Source organism: Pongo pygmaeus, chromosome 1 (assembly GCF_028885625.2).
Source record: "Pongo pygmaeus isolate AG05252 chromosome 1, NHGRI_mPonPyg2-v2.0_pri, whole genome shotgun sequence".
NCBI classification, from domain to species: Eukaryota; Metazoa; Chordata; class Mammalia; order Primates; family Hominidae; genus Pongo; species Pongo pygmaeus.
This window is the reverse complement of record NC_072373.2, coordinates 403,761-421,371: the sequence shown is the minus strand read 5'-3', so window position 1 is coordinate 421,371 and position 17,611 is coordinate 403,761. Positions and strand designations below refer to the sequence as shown.

The 17,611-nt window shown below is 35.1% G+C and overlaps 1 protein-coding gene across 3 annotated transcripts in view; it reads right to left on the bottom strand.

The window, feature by feature from the left end:
- Positions 1–2,314: 2,314 nt before the first annotated feature.
- The window catches only part of LOC129033054 (olfactory receptor 2G6), a 138,297-nt gene continuing 123,000 nt past the window's right edge, over positions 2,315–17,611 (bottom strand). For 2 of the 3 annotated variants that reach the window (XM_054481044.1, XM_054481037.1), the window contains one exon: positions 2,315–4,352. In XM_054481044.1, the coding sequence (XP_054337019.1) occupies positions 3,352–4,302 (951 nt within the window). In that variant the 5' untranslated portion in view covers positions 4,303–4,352 and the 3' untranslated portion in view covers positions 2,315–3,351. Of the gene's footprint in view, positions 4,353–7,981; positions 8,022–17,611 lie in introns of those variants that run through there. The other variant, XM_054481054.1, reaches the window with a different exon arrangement.

Genomic DNA, 17,611 nt, shown 5'->3' with positions numbered 1-17,611 from the left:
TTTTTTTCCATGAATTCATTAATATTCATGTTTTGTAAAATCATTTTATTTTTTATTTCTTAAAAAATAAACCTTTGTTTCATTGAGTGAAATATACATAGTTCAGCATTCTCATTGTATAGTTTTTAAATAATTGCAATATTGAATTGTCATTTAATTAAGCAAGATAGTTTTTTTCTTGGGGTATCCATTGAAAACCTGTTCTGCAGATCAATAAAGTGTGAAAATTGATGTGTTCTTGTTTTAGATTTACCAATTGTATTTATGAAATACCTTATAAATACATAATTATAAACATATTCACAAATGTAAAAGTATGCTCAATACAGTTATTTAAAAGAGAAAATACTCATGTTATTCAATTGTAGGGAAGATTTTTAATAAATGGTGAATATTTTTATAGATTATTCATTCTGAAGAGAAATGCTCACAATAATATAGAGTATGAAATTATATGTGTATGACGATTACAAAAGCAATATAAACACATCCATATCATAGAAAAACTCAATTCAAGAAAGTAACAGGATTTTTTTTTAATGTTCCCATTTTCATCTGCAGTTAAGTAATTTAGCTTGCCTTCCGTATGCTTATTAATCATATCATCTATTTTCTCATTTCCTTTTTGGTACAAATAACTATCTGTTTATTGCTGAGATTACCATCTTTACACTATTCTATCTATATTTTTATTCTGAATTATGTTTCAATTTACTGGGTACAGTAATAATTTGATTTTACTTTCAATGAGATTTGTATTCCATATTACTTTAAATGAATGTGAGTTTGTCTTTGAAAATGTTTCACAATTCATATGTAGTTTTTTCTACATATTGTGTCCATATCATTGCTTTTCACTTGGAGCTATTTCTTTAAATACCACATCTTTTGCCCTGGGGCCATAGTCTGTGCAAATTGATTGAGACTCCGACACAGGTACATTTTTCCCTATGCTGTGTTGCTCGGGTTATCAGGAATAATGCATTTGTACATGTGAGGCTTCCTGTAGAACTTCTCTACTTGCATATTGTAAATAAAAGCATGCCCTCCTCAGCATGCTCTGCTCAGTTCCCAACTCTTCCTTCCATTACTGAAGGAGAAAAATCACATAAGAATATCCTAGAACATAAATTTAACCAGGCTTATTTCCCTCTTGTTTTTATTAAATTGGATATTCATCACTCTGTTTGTTAAAGTACATTGAAGAGGTGCCAGTTGGACAGGGTATTTGTGAAGAGGCAGCCTGAGTCATTAGTGAATTCTCCTGATGCCTTTTTGTTCTTGTGTGTGCAGCCATTTTGCCTTCAGTCCAGGCTTTGGTAGGAGAAGCAGGTCCAAACATTATCCTTAACATTTGTAGACAGGCTACAGTATTCTCACACAAGGATGAATTATAGATGAGCGCTAGTTTTATTTTCTGTTATTATAAATCTAAATGTTGGAAGGCTGAGGCAGAGGGATCACTTTAGCCCAGGCGGTCGAGGCTGCAGTGAGCCATGATTGAGCCACTGCACTACAGCCTGGGCAACAAAGCAAGACCCTGTTGGAAAAAAAAAAGTCTAAATCACTTGAAAATTCCACTTCCACCACAGATTCTGCCTGCATTTTACTCTTCATCTGCATTGATGTTTTCTTGCTTTTTTCTTAGGTGTATCATAATGAGAATATGAAGTAAAATTACAACCACAGATTAAATCACTTTTTTCTGTAATTGCACAGTTCTCTTAAAATACTTGAGACTGACAAATTGAAGTTCAGTCTCTTTGGGAAAAAAGAGAAAGAGGTCAAGACAAAGATATGCAGAGAGAGAATTAAATCAGAAAATGTTTGGTCAAATATAAGAATACATTTATTATTAGCATGCTTCTAAATATTTCATTTTTTTTTACTGTTTTGGAAGCCAAACTTATAACTATGATCATTAACAGAAGACTATATGTGGGATCCATGTTTCAAATTTTAAAATATAAAATTACATAAGTAACTTTTTTCAGAGGTTAAGGCCAGAAATAATTACATTTTAGTATATGGCACTTTCAACTTTTTTTCTTTTTTTCAGTAACATGCTTTATTTTTCTCTTTCTTTTTATTTATGATTTATTATTATACTTTAGGTTTTAGGGTACATGTGCGCAATGTGCAGGTTAGTTACATATGTATACATGTGCCATGCTGGTGCGCTGCACCCACTAACTCGTCATCTAGCATTAGGTATATCTCCCAATGCTATCCCTCCCCCCTCCCCCCACCCCACAGTGAAATTGGAAATCATCATTCTCAGTAAACTATTGCAAGAACAAAAAACCAAACACCGCATATTCTCACTCATAGGTGGGAATTGAACAATGAGAACACATGGACACAGGAAGGGGAACATCACACTCTGGGCACTTTCAACTTTTAAACACTTCAATAAAAAAGGGAATTAACTTCATATATGAATCAACCTCCTTAATGCAAGTTTACTTATTTTATTCCTTTAATAAAATATGACAGTCATTACTTGCATCCCACAATTCTGTGGAACCAAGGTGTCCCAACTCTGAATTATATTTGTGTCTCTCATGTTGTAAGTAAGCCAATAGAGTGGGATGGTTCCATTCTCTAGTTAAAAATGACATTCTGGTAAAATATTTTTTGTCTGTTATATACATTGCTTTGCCTAGTCATATATATATATTTTCACACACATGTAGATGCACAGAAGCTATATATAAATGTGAAATGTAGAAATGGTAGTGTGGCTCAACTGCTATGGAAACATTATGCAACGGTTAATTCTGCACAAGGATGAGAAGGATGGTGTTTCAGGACAGCTAGCGAGTGTAGGTGACATTTCAGCTGAGCTTTGAAGCATTAGTAGAAGTTTATCAGATAGGCTGGCACATTAGATAGAAATCATGGATACCTGAACCTTGATGGCAGGTGGACAAAGGACAAACAATTTTTTCCAGATAGAACATAGGGTCTTGGGACTGACAAGAGGAATGTCTGGGGAGGATGAACCCTCATGCGGCCTTGATGTGCTTCGCTTCTTCAGAATTCCAGTGTTTCGTAGTCCCTGTGGCTTTGTGATTGACAAGAGGAATGTCTAGGGAGGATGAACCCCTCATGCTGCCTTGGCGTGTGTCCCTTCTTTAGAATTCCAGGTGTTTCCTAGTCCCTGTGGTCTTGGGATTGACAAGAGGAATGTTTGGGGAGTATGAACCCTCACGCTGCCTTGCGTGTTTCTCTTTAGAATTCCAGTGTTTCCTAGTCCCTGTGGCTTGGGATTGACAAGAGGAATGTCTGGGGAGGATGAACCCTCACTCTGCCTTGACGTGCTTCACTTCTTTAGAATTCCAGTGTTTCCTAGTCCCTGTGGCTTTGTCCAGCAGCATTTCCCAGTATCAGGGTCCTCAAGGCCCCTTTCACATCTTTGTTTCTCAGAGTGTAGATAATGGGGTTTAAAAGTAGGGTGACTATGGTATAGAAAAGAGAAACAAACTTTCCCTGGTTTTTGGATCTACTATTGGCCGGTTGAAGGTACATGAATATGATGGTCCCATAGAAAATGATGACCACAACCAGGTGAGAGGAACAGGTCCCAAAGGCCTTTTGGCGGCCCACAGCTGATTTTATCCTTAACACAGCTTGGGTGATAAAGCCATAGGAGACTAAGATGAGTAACACCGGGACAATTAGAAAGACTACACTGGCCACAAAGAGTTCTGCCTCGTTGAAAGTCGTATCCACACAGGCCAGTTTGATGAGCACTGGCACCTCACAGAAAATATGATCCAGTATGCGATGACCACAGAGGGGCAGCTGCACAGTGAGGGAGCACTGAGTTAGGGAGGTGATGAGGCCGCTGAGCCATGCTCCACTGGCCAGAGACGCACAGAGCCTGGGGTGCATAATGGCTATGTAGTGCAGTGGCCGGCAGACAGCAGCATAGCGGTCATAAGCCATGACGGCCAAGAGAATACACTCAGATGAGCCCAACCCCATGGCCACGTAGAGCTGGGCCACACAGCCACCGTAGCTCATGGTTTTGTCTTTCTTATTCATGGTAACCAGCAACTGTGGGGCAACACTGGTGGTAAAGCAGATGTCCACACACGAGAGGTTGCTGAGGAAGAAGTACATTGGAGTGTGGAGTCTGGAGTCCAGACAACATACTAGTATGATGGCAGTGTTCCCCAGAAGGCTCAAGATGTAGAAGTACAAAATGATGGCAAAAAGAAACCTCTCTAGCTGAGGCTGATCTGAAAATCCCAGGAGAAGAAATCCCTTTTCAGAGCTGTTGTTGGTTTCCTCCATTTTCCTGCAACTTCAGGACACTTCAGCTTCAAATACTAAGTGATTAATATCTGGGGGAGAGAAAGTAATGAGGTCAACATTGGTAATCCACAATCGTTTACAGTATGATTATTTTCCTATTATTTTCCTTATATATCTCCTAAAACATGTTGTGAAGACCTATAGAACTTTCCTCAACATAAATCCATGGGCGGGAAATGCCACTTCCTTCTATTTTTATTGAATAAAATTTTACTCAAACAACAAAAGTATTAACATTTGTTTTATTTGATATTTGTATTTATTCACTCTTTGCATATTCTTGCACTTTGCCCATTTTTACACTGATAGATTTACATGTTCAAATGATGTATTTATGCAGATGTAGTAAAGCAATTGACCCAATGTCCTTTGGATGCAAATATTTTATATTTATATAAATAGATATTTTTTGAGATGGAGTCTTGCTCTGTTGCCTGGACTAGAGTGCAGTGGCATGATCTCTGTTCCCTTCATCCTCTGCTTCCTGGGTTCAAGTAATTCTCTTGCCTCGGCCTCAAGAGTAGCTGAGACTACAGGTGTGTGCCACCATGCCCAGCTAATTTTTGTATTTTTTTTTTTGAGATGGAATCTCACTCTGTCTCCCAGGGTGGAGTGCAGTGGCACAATCTCTGCTCACTGCAAACTCCACCTCCCGTGTTCAAGCAATTCTCCTGCCTTAGCCTCCCAAGTAGCTGGGATTACAGGCATAGGCCCCACGCCCAGCTAATTTTTGTGTGTGTGTGTGTATATATATATATATATTTTTTTTTTTTTTTAGTAGAGATGGGGATTCACCATGATGGCCAGGCTGGTCTGGAACTCCTGACCTCAGGTGACCTACCTGCCTTGGCCTCCCAAAGTGCTGGGATTACAGGTGTGAGCCACTGTGCCCGGCCTAATTTTTGTATTTTTAGTAGAGATGGTGTTTCATCACGTTGGCTAGGGTGCTCTTGAACAACTGACCTCAAGTGATCCACCTGACTCAGTCTCCAAAAGTGCTGGGGTTACAGGCATGAGTCACTGTACCCAACCTCTATACAAATCTTGACTAATATTCACAAGCTACTATCAAAGTGATACTGTCAAATGCCAAGTCAAAATAAAATGGAGAATTTGTAAAATGAAATGTGTGTATATGTTACTCTATATGTATAATAGTTTAAGTAGAATTACATCGAAAGCCAAAGCAAAATTAATTTTTCTTTTTTAATTATACTTTAAATTCTAGGGTACATGTGCAGAATGTGCAGATTTGTTACACAGGTATACACGTGCCATGGTGGCTTCCTGCAGCCATCAAAGTGTCATCTACATTAGGTATTTCTCCTAATGCTATCCCTCCTTCCTAGTCCCCCAACCCACCAACAGGCCCTGGTGTGTGATGTTCCCCTCCCTGTGTCCATGTGTTCTTATTGTTCAACTTCCATTTATGAATGAGAACATGCACCGTTTGCTTTTCTGTTCTTGTGTTAGTTTGCTGAAAATGATGGTTTCTACCTTCATCCATGTCCCTGCAAAGGACATGAACTCATCCATTTCTATGGCTGCATGGTATTCCATGGTGTATATGTGCCACACTTTCTTTATCCAGTCTATCATTGATGGGCATTTAGGTTGGTTCCAAGTCTTTGCTGTTGTGAATGGTGCCACAATAAACATATGTGTCCATGTGTCTTTTTAGAATGATTTATAATCCTTTGGATATATATGCCACACTGCCTAAAGTAAGTTATAGATTCAATGCTATCCCCATCAAGCTACCTTGACTTTCTTCACAGAATTAGAAAAAACTACTTTAAATTTAATGTGGAACCAAAAAAGAGCCTGTAGAGCCAAGACAATCCTAAGCAAAAAGGACAAAGCTGGAGGCATCACACTACCTGACTTCAAACTATACTACAAGGCTACAGTAAACAAAACAGCATGGTACTGGTACCAAAACAGAGATAGATATAGACCAATGGAACAGAACACAGGCCTCAGAAATAACACCACACATCTACAACCATCAGATCTTTGCCAACCTGACAAAAACAAGCAATGGGAAAAAAAATTCCCTGTTTAATAAATGGTGTTGGGAAAACTGGCTAGCCATATACAGAAAACTGAAATTGGACCCCTTCCTTACATCTTACACAAAAATTAACTCAAGATAGATTAAAGACTTAAATTTTAGACCTAAAACAATAAAAACCCTAGAAGAAAACCTAGGCAATACCATTCAGGACATAGACATGGGTAAAGACTTCATGACTAAAACACCAAAAGCAATGGCAACAAAAGCCAAAATTGACAAATGGGATCCAATTAAACTAAAGAGCTTCTGTGCAGAAAAAGAAACTTATCAATCAGAGTGAACGGGCAACCTATAGAATGGGAGAAAAATTTTGCAATCTATCTGTCTGACAAAGGTCTAGTATCCAGAATCTACAAAGAACTTAAATTTACAAGAAAAAAACAACCCCCTCAAAAAGTGGGTGAAGGATATGAACAGACACTTCTCAAAAGACATTCATGCAGCTAACAAACATGAAGAAACGCACATCATCACTGGTCATCATCAGAGAAATGCAAATGAAAACCACAATGAGATACCATCTCACACCAGTTGGAACGGCAATCATTAAAAAGTCAGGAAACAACAGATGCTGGAGACGATGTGGAGAAATAGGAAGGTTTTTGCAAAATTAGTTTTTAAAAGTAAGTGAAAAAGACAACTAAGGAAAGTTACACACAGCTGCGTGTGGAGCACAAAGTGCTTCCCTACCTTCTGAAGTCACAAAAGATGATGCCAAGTCAGATTTTTTAATTGTATGTAAGTTTAGTAGCAGGGGAAAAAGAGAAACTGAACAAATATTAAGCTAATAGGCAACTTACACTCTAATTACAACTTTTTGTAACTTTCCAATATGTTTATGTGTGTGTGTGTGTGTGTTTGTGTGTGTGTACATGATATAACTAGGAGGCAATTAGGAGATTGCCTTATTTCTGTAACTACATGTAGATTTCTCTGAGGTCAGAAGTTGTGGAATTTAAGACTTTCTTTTCCTTAAGAGAATGAAGCTATACAAAAACCCTCTGTGATCAGAAATTGTGTACAACGATCTTTATTTGAGCTAGAATTATTTAGGGAAAAGACAAAAAAAAAAAAAACATTTGATCCTCAAAGCACTTTGTTCATTCCCTATGTTACTATTTTTGCTAATAAAGTTGAGAATAGACAACAGTTACAATGCACAGGCTAAATAATGGATGCACCAGCTAACTAATCATGTCCTGAGAAAACAGCATGATTTTAACTAATTTCCTATCAACTGTATGCAGTTACACGCATATGCATGTGTGTGTGTTTGCTGGTGTCTCTCCTCGCCTCTTCCACTACCTCTTTATCTTAGCACACACCGTTTTCTGCCTGGACCTCTGTGAGAGACCTCTAACCGATAACCCCTTGCAACTTTGCCTTGCTCATCCCATTATTCACAGGCAAGCAGAACAAAACTCATCAAATACAAAAAGCTTTTGGTACTGGTATGTATCTTTAGCTATACTATTCATCTTAATCTTTCTACTTTTATTCTTAAAATGTATACTAAGCTTTCAAGACAATGAATAATAGAATGTACAAGTGATTACTTCAATGAAATTGGGGAAAGAATACCTGCCAACTACAGATTACATGTAAGGCAGAAAGAGACACATCAGAATTGGTGCAGAAAACCAAGATCTGGACCAGGAGACCCTGCAGGGAAGAAAAACGGGATTCAGTTACTGGTGGTGGCAGTGCTCAAAAATATCAGGAAACATCTTTTCCTAGATGAGGAATGTCGTCGCATCAGCATGAACTGCTGTACACAATTATGATAGACAAGGAGACAGGAAGCAATCAAAAGAGCAAATGGAAAGACAGACAACATGGGGAAGAGGTGCTGGAGCTAACAAGGCAGCCTAATCTACACTGATCACCATGCCAGGCCCGCCCACGGTGAGGGGGTGGGATAGAGAAGAGGACACAGAGGACACGGCAAGAATGAGTCTGACAAGGCCTGAGAAACCTGCCAAGACTCCCCAGTGCCTGTAAATTCATGGAATTCACCCAGTAATAACTGAAAAAGCAAATTAAATCTTAAAAATAAGATATGGAAATTCAGTTTCCTTCCAACAATACTACACAAAAAATAAAAATAAGTAGCTAACTTCTTAGCAGAATAAATATATCCACCCAAAAATTATTGCCATGTAACAGAACTCATGATACAGTATCATACTTAATTTACAAAGAAAAAATCCTTGATACGCAATTTTAGCAATGAGAGACCATCATGAGGCAGAGATACTAGAAAGCAGAGACTTGATAATTGACATAATTTGTCAGATAACACAAAGATGTGAAATGGAAATTAGCTTGACCCAGGAAGGAATTTGAAGAAAATGATGAAAAATAAGCCAAATGGTTGCTTCATAGTTTGTGTAGCAATAAAATAATATTTAAAGTTGATAAGTAGTGAAGCATGAAGCATAAAGATATAGTAATAAACACTAAAAAAATTTGACTAAATTTGGATGTTAAAGGAAAAAGAGAAAGCTATTGTATTCTTACGTATGCTAGGGAATCAATAGACATTGTGTAAATGGAAAGATGACTGAGTGTTTAGTCTTCATAAAAATATTTCTATACTTTATTAAAGTATTGGCATAAAGGTAATAGAAAAAATATAAAAATTTTATTAAATGGAAAAATAGACCACTTAAAAAAAGACCTTTTTTGAAAAAAAGAGGGAATATAACATAAAACAAAATGTGAGAAAATGCAATTAAACTTAATGGGCATATCAATAAACATCAATGGGATTAACACACTTACTAAAGGAAAAAGAAGACGGTTCCCTCTGCCTTGAGTCTTTTTCCCCAGATATGCTAGAACCCATTTTTTCAGTTCTTTTAGGTCTCTTCTTTGCTATTCGATTATCAGAAAATATTTCAATGACCAATTAATAAAAAGGAATGATCTGTCCCTTATCCTATCTTATTTTTCCTCATAAAATTAACAATCTTGAACATATGTTTTACAATTATTTCTCTTTTCCACAATATAGTGTCATATTAATGGGACATTTTGCTCATTTTTATCACTGGTGTCTGCTGAAAGCCTAACGCAGTGGTAGCCCCAAAGTAGATGCTCAAAAGTAAATATGATCTGAATGAGTATATTTAGTCATTTTCTGGAAGGAGAGGGCTGGGTCAAACAGAGTGCTAAGGACTCAGAATACTTACTGCTAGAATGACAATGAAATGACAGCATCATCTTTGTGGCACATTTAAAATGAAACAATATCAATATTGAAAATATTTGTAAGGTTTATTTGAAAAAAGATAAAATCATAACACATTTACCTATAATTCAGAAATTTAAATTTCTAGATGATTTCTCAGAAGATTAAAGATTTTTAATTTCTTAAACTTTTAGATAACCATTTTAAGGAACATATATTGTATATATCTCTGTTATTAAAAAGTAATTGAAAGTAATTACTTCATATTATATTAAGCCATTATAGCTACAAATATGGTGTAAACTGTAATGGTTATTCTGCCCTTTCTTCTCTTGCTACCTCCTGCCATCCTAAGAGAAGTTGCCTTAAGCAGAACTGTCTCATCCCGATCCCCAAAATCACTCTCTATCCACTCACACATTATCTTTCCCAAGCTCGAGGAAAAAATAACAGAGTGACAGACAACGATTGATTATTATTATTGCAACTTTTGGTGTTTGCAAAATTCCAAATACTGAGATATGGCTAAATAAAATTCTATGCAACTTTTGAATGCATGAATGTATATGTTTATGTAAGTTTTATTTTGTTTACATTTTGTTTTGGTAACTAGTTTTATTTCCCTTGGTGACTGCATTTTCTGTTGTCTTTCAGATGAGCATATTTTTGATTTTGATTTAAATATAATTTCCCAGAATAAACGTTTTTATTTATACCTATTTTATGTTTTTATGATGTCAAGTCCATGGTATTTGGTCAGGGCAAGATTTAGTGACTGAACTTCATGATTATCTTTCCACTTCCCAACACTTCATTTATCTTTCCCATTATTCAAGAGCTGCTATATCCTTGAGTTTGATATTCTTTATCTGGAATTCAATGCAAAGCTCAGCTAAGTGGTAATGATGATCCAAGAGTGGATGTTAGAATTCTAGGATACCACAGGCCTTTCTCTTTCCATAAATCTTAAAGTCTGTAGGTTTATGAAAGACAGTTTTGCCACAGCCAGTTAGATTCATGGGTTAGCATTGTGGTGTAAGGAGGTGAATATAATGAATGAACTCAGCAATGAACAGGTTTTCTGATGCCGGAAGTTTTCCCTGCGTGTTCCATAGGTCTTGTGCCGTATATCACATATTTCTTCTCTTGATCTATCGTACAATGGGTAGAAGGTTTCAGTTACACAAGATGAAGAAGTCCTGGAGATTGGCTGTGCCGCATCGTGCCTGTGGTTCACAATACTGAACCGTGCACTGAAAAAGTGTGTTAAGCGGGTAAATTTCATGTTAACTGCTCTCACCACAATAAATAAAATTTATCACGAGCCAGGCACCGAATTAAGCTCAGGATACATTACAATGAACAAATTTAGACATGACAAATGATCTCAATAAAACTTAAAATGTTTTACTACAATAATTACCTGAAAAAAAAGTCAGTCTTCTCTATAGTATAATGTGAATGGACACAAATGAGTGGTTTTAACATTATGTTTCCTTCCCTGGTTTTTAAAAAAAACATTTATAATAAGTAAAATTCATCAACAAGAACAAAATCATATGAGTTTCTATCATCAGTGTTTGCCAAAGACTGCGCTTTAAAATAAAGAGATCATCTGAGTCCAATCTACTTGACATGATCCTACCTTGTCAGACAAGCTAGTCAAGATTTGGAAAAGGCAACTACATTTCAATCCTTTGAAAATCTACATAATCATAAGCACAGACTTATCAGGATTGGTAATGGGTCAAGTTTAGGGACACGTTAAAATTACAATGTAATTTTTGGCTGTAGTTGATCAGCAAGTTTACATCCATATATTCATCCAAGTTGCTCTTCCTTAAAAAAAATTAAGAAATATGTTGACATTTCTACCTGCAAGATTTGTGATTCATGCTTTAAATTATTACAATTTTCATATAACATGTTTTAGAATACCTGATATTGTGAGTGATCTCAATTTCTTCCTGGGTGATGTCTCCTGGTTTAATATTTGTGTGATTCCAATGATAAATCTCAGATAATATAAATAGCAAACAATTAAAATACCGAGAAAATAATATACAACTTATTAGGGGAGAAAGAGGAAGAGATGCTCCCTTAGTGACACACTGAAGGTGGGATGCCTGGTCTGCTTTTTCTATATTTTTGCATATTTGGGGTTCAGAAAACTGAAACCCATAGAGTTACCATATGCTACATACACTGAACCTAAAATAATAAGTAGTTCTGAAAGAGAATAGACGAGAAGAGGGACTCCCTACAGGGATAAATGGTCTAGACTTAAGGTATGGCTTATTTATGCTTTCAACACCCCAGGGACTACAATCCCAGCTGACCAATTAAACTTCGAGAGTTTCAGTGGAGATTTGAGGTCCTGAGATTACTTCTGGAAAAAAATAAAAAAGCTTACTGTGCAATTGACCCAATACTCATAACCAGAATCTAATGGACAGAAAATATACAATTTACAAACTTGTGCTTATTTTAAATGTTAATTAAAAATGTTTATTAAACCCACAGATTTTTTAGTTTGAAAATTTAAAATTAAATTTGATTAATGAAAAAATAAAATATAAGGAAAAATGACATTTGGAAGCAAAATGAAGAATTTCACAAGAAAGAAAACATTCAAGGAAATGATCTTTTGAATGTATTGAATTCAGTTTGCTAGTGTTGAGAATCTTTACATGCATGATCATAAAAAAATTGGCCTGTAATTTTCTTATACCGTCCTTGTCTGACATTGGTGTTAGGGTAATGCATCAAAAAATGCATTTGAAAGTGTACCCTTTTTAATTGTTTGGAAAAGTTTGAGAATAGCATTAATCTGTCTTTAGATATTTGGTAGCAATCACTAGTAAAAGCATCAAGTCCTGAACTTTTAAGGAAAGTTTATTATTATTATTATTATTATTATTATTATTATTATTGGTGATTCAATCTCTGTACTACTTATTCACTTGTTCAGGTTTATTCTTTCTTCAGGACATAAATGTCTAAGAATTGACCCATTTCTTCTATGTTACCCAATTTACTGACATCATTGGTCATGGTAATCTCTTATGACACTTTGTGTTTTGGTGGTATTGACTGTAATTTCTCCTGTTTTACTTATAGTTTTATTTGAGTCATCTCTATTAGTTTTCTTGGTTTGTCTACCTAAAGGTTTGCCAATTTTCTTCACATTTTTACAGAACCAACTCCTCATGTTACTGACCTTTTCTTTTGTCTTTCTTGTCTCTGTTTAATTCTGCTCTAACTTTTAGAACTTTCTTCTAACTTTTGGCTTAATTTTTTCTTCTTTTCTAATTCCTAGAGTGCCAAGTTAGGTTGCTTATTTGGGATCATTTCTCTGTCTCGGTAGCTATCAGAACTACTTTTGCTGCACCCCATAATTTGGTATGTTATTTGTCCATTTTTGTTTCAAGATATTTTTAAATTTTCTTTATTTTTGGGTCCATTTGTTTATGAGTGTTGAGAGTGGGGTATTATAATCCCCTAATATTGTCATATTGTTGTTTATTTCTTTTTTCTGTTCTGCTCATGTTTGCTCCATCCATTTTGGTGTTCCAATGTTTCCTGGGCCTCTGTTGAGGCACCCTAACTAATAACACTTTGCACATCAATTCATCTCATTTCTCACAAAAGCTAACAGAACAAAACTGTTCAAACATACATAAGGGAGTCCTAGTTGCTGATACAAACTTTTAGATAGTCTTCCAATCTTTTTATCCTACTTTAATTCTCCGACTATATAATAAACATCCAAGACAAAAACAAATGAAAGAAAGCACAAATGATTCCTTCACTGAAATCAGGAGACAAAGGGAATCCATCAACTATAAATTACATGTAAGGAAGGGGAAGAAAGTCACTGATGCTCATCAGAATTGGTACAGAAACTCCATATTGGAAGCAGGAAGTCCTGCAGGGAAGAGACCCAGTCAAGGTCACTGGTGGTGGTAATAATAAAAAATACCAGGAAATATTATTCCCCAAGAAGGAGAGGGGTCTCTCATAAGTGTAAACTGCTATACCCAAGCCTGATGAACACGGACCCAGGTAGCAATCCTAGGGTTATTGAAGAGAAAGATGCAGAGAGTATACCTGGGAAAGAAGTGGTGGAGATAACAGGACAATCTTGCCTAAACTAAGGGGGTCACCATCCCAGGCATAACCAGGAGTAGGGAGGTGGTAAGAAATGAACATGGAGAAGACAGCAGGAATGCGTACAACAGAACTGTAGGGCTTGAGAAACAAGAAAAGATTCCCCAATGCCTGCAGCCCCATGCAATCCACCTGGTAACAACTGGAAAGGCAAATCAAATGCTTAAAAATGAAATTAGAAAATGCAACATCTTTCTAAAAATACTATAGAAAAAACTAAATCCACCCCAAAATTATTGCCTTAAATCAGAGATAAATACTGATATAAACTTCAAATACTCTACAACCCCAAATCCTTAATAAAGCAGTTTTATAAGCAAGAAAACACTTTAAAACAGAAATATGACGATTCAGAGAACTGATGACCCATCAAAAAGAGACGAAGATCAGCCAACAGAAAGATGTGAAATGGGAATCACCCTGAGTCAGGAGAGAACTTAAGGAGAGTGATGGGGAAGAAGCTGAATGGCTGCTCCGTGGCTTGTGAGTGATTATACAATAATAAAGATGACGGAGAAAATATAAAAGCACGTGTAAAGAAATACTAATAAGCACCAGGGTGAACATATTGGCTACAATTGAATGATAAAGGGAAGAAGAGAATAGACAAATATTTCAGAAGGTATTAAGTTCTTGCTTATGCTAGGAAACTAGTAGACACTGTGTAAAGAGGGAAATTAAGGATATTTTAGTCTTATAAAATGTTTTATGTATAGATATTTGTACATAATAGAATATACAAATTTTGTTAAATAGAAAATATTAAATACTCTACCACACAATGAAATTATTTTGAAATAGAGATTTTGTCTTCTTACTGCAAAATATTATAAGTATGTGAGGTGATGCATATGTTAATTACCTCAATTTACCCATTCCACGCAATATACATAGTTCAAAATATCACATTGTACATGATGAATATATACAATTTTATTTGCTCATCAAAAATAAATAAAAATTTAAAAATGAAAATTAAAATAAAGGTAATAAAATGAAGTGTGAGGGAATACAATTAAACTAATGGGCATATCAATAAACACAATGAATTTAATACATTTAATAAAGAAAAAAGATTACTATTCTCTCTGCCTGGTGGTCTCCTTTCCAATACATTGTGACCCATTTCTTCAACTGAGTTAGGTCTCTTCTCTGCTGTCTTGATTATCAGAGAAGACATCTCTGAGCAGTGAACAGAAAACAGTAACATACCTCCTACATACCCTGTTTTACACTTCTCTATAATGTTTATCATTCCTGATACTTTTTTGCAATTATTTGTTTATTATCTCTTCTCTACCATGGAATGTAAGATCCAGGAGATAAAACATTTTACCCATTTTATCACTAGTGTCTTTCCAATGCCTAAAATATAGCACCTATTCCAAAACAGATGCTCAAAAATAAATGTTTCTGGAGTCAATGCATTTATTCATTTTTGAGGAGGAGAGATTTGGCTAAACGAGAGGGTTAAAAACTCAGAATAGAATGACAACCAAACGAGCACATAGTCAGTATTAATATAGAAAATATTTATAAGACCTACTTGAAAAAAGATATAGCTGTAATACATTTTCCATGATTGTTCAGAAATTTATATTTCTGGGTAAATTAACTTCTTAGGAGACTAGAGCTTACTTGTTTAATTTTTTAAGCTTAATAAATTTTAAAGTATGGAGTACAATATGCTAAGTGAAATAAGTCAGTCACAGAAAGAAAAATGCAGCATGAGCTCATTTATATGTAAAATAAAAGGAAATTGAGTAAGATAAATAGGGAGTTGAAGGGCAGTTACCAGAGTCAGGGAAGTAGAGAAATTGGGATAATGTCAGTAAAAGACGACAAAATTACAGTTATGTAAGATAAAGATACTTAGAGATCTAATGTATGACAGAAGAACTATAGTTATTCTCTTAGCAAACTTGTAATATAAAATATAACTAGATTATATGTGTTTTTATCACAAAAAAGTAAACTGCAGACAGTGATGGATGTGTTAAATGGCTAGCTTGTGGTAATTATTTCACTATGGATATCTATATCAAAACATGTTGTACATCTTGAATTTATACAACAAAAAGTAAAATAATTTAATGACCAATCTGGACTTATTTAATGTTTATTTAAAATATTTCATCCTGTCTGTGGCCTGGTATTTGGGAGAAAGGGAGATAAAATACTTCAATTAATCAAGTCAACACAATTTTTGATGAGAAATTAAAAACTGAAATTGTTCAAATTGTTCCAATTCTTAAGAGGAATGCTTCCAGATTTTACTTGTTTAGTATGATAATGGTTGTGGGTTTGTCATAGATAGCTCTTATTTGAGATAAGTTCATTTGATGCCCAGTATATTGAGGTTTTTAACAAGAAAGGATGCTGAATTTTATGAAAAATCATTTTTGCATCTATTGAGATGATCATATGGTTTTTGTATTTAATTATGTTTATGTGGTGAATCACATTTACTGATTTGCACTTGTTGAACCAACCTTGCATCCCAGAAATAAAGCTACTTGATTGTGGTGAATTCACTTTTTGATGTGCTGCTGGATTCGGTTTGCTGGTATTTCGTTGAGGATTTTGTGTCTATATTCATCAGGAATGTTGGCCCGAACTTTACTTTTTTTGTCATATTTGTGCCTGATTTTGGTATCAGAATGATGCTGGCTTCACAGAATGACTTAGAGAGTAGTGCCTTCTCCTCAATTTTTAAAATAATTTCAGAAGATTTTGTACCAACTCTTATTTACATGTCTGGTAGGAGTTGTTAATCCATCTGGTCCAGGGCTTGTTTTGGTTGGTAGGTTTTTTTTTAAATCACTGACTTAATTTCAGAACCCATTATTGGTCTGTTCAGGATTTCAATTTCTTCCTGGCTTAATCTCAGGAGGTTAAATAATCTTGGGTGGAGAAATAGATAAATTCCTTGTTTTGAGGAATTTATCTATTTCTTCTAGGTTTTCTAGTTGGTCTGCGGAGAGGTATTCATAATAGTCTCTTAGGGTTTTTTGTACTTCTATGTAGTTGGTTGTAATTTCAACTTTGTCATTCCTGAATTTATTAAGCATATGAAAATAATAAAATATAAAGGAATAAAGAAAATAGATTTAGAAGAAAGTGTTCAAGGAAATTAAAAAGCATATTGAATCAGAATTTTATACTTTAAATTGTTTTATCTGTGAATAAAACATTTTATCCAAGTACATAAAATGACTCTAGAAGTCCTTTTAAAGTCAGAATAAGTATATACTTATGAAAGTATTTGTGTATCTATTAATGTCATTATTTATTGGAATAATGTAAACAATCAATCATAGAGTCTTCTTTGAAAAGGGAGTGAACAATTATGAAGTTTTGGAGCCAGGGATTACTATAGATTTAAGTCATCTAAATGAGGACCTTCTATTTACACGTGAGGAACTCGACCTTCAGAGGAGCTTCACAAATTACAAAAACTCATGGCAAACAGAGCAGCACCAGTGCCTACACTTGAACTCAGATACCGAAATTTGCATGTCTAGATACAGGGCCAAAGAGATACAAAGCTAAATAGCAAAAAAAAAAAAAAAAAAACAAAGAACAGTGCACAAATGAGTGGTATAATTATGACAGAAAATGCTTGAATGAAGGAATGATTGAGTTTAACTGAGAAGACACATGGCTTTGTTAAATGAAACAAAGATCAGTGGGAAGGATTGCCTTACTGACATTATCCAAAATATGTCTTCAAGCTTATCTTTATAAATGTTCATTAACAAAAATGAATGCTTTCACTGTTCTAGTTAAATAATATTACATAACTATCTTTGGGCATGGTTATAAAATGATGCATTATATTATTATTA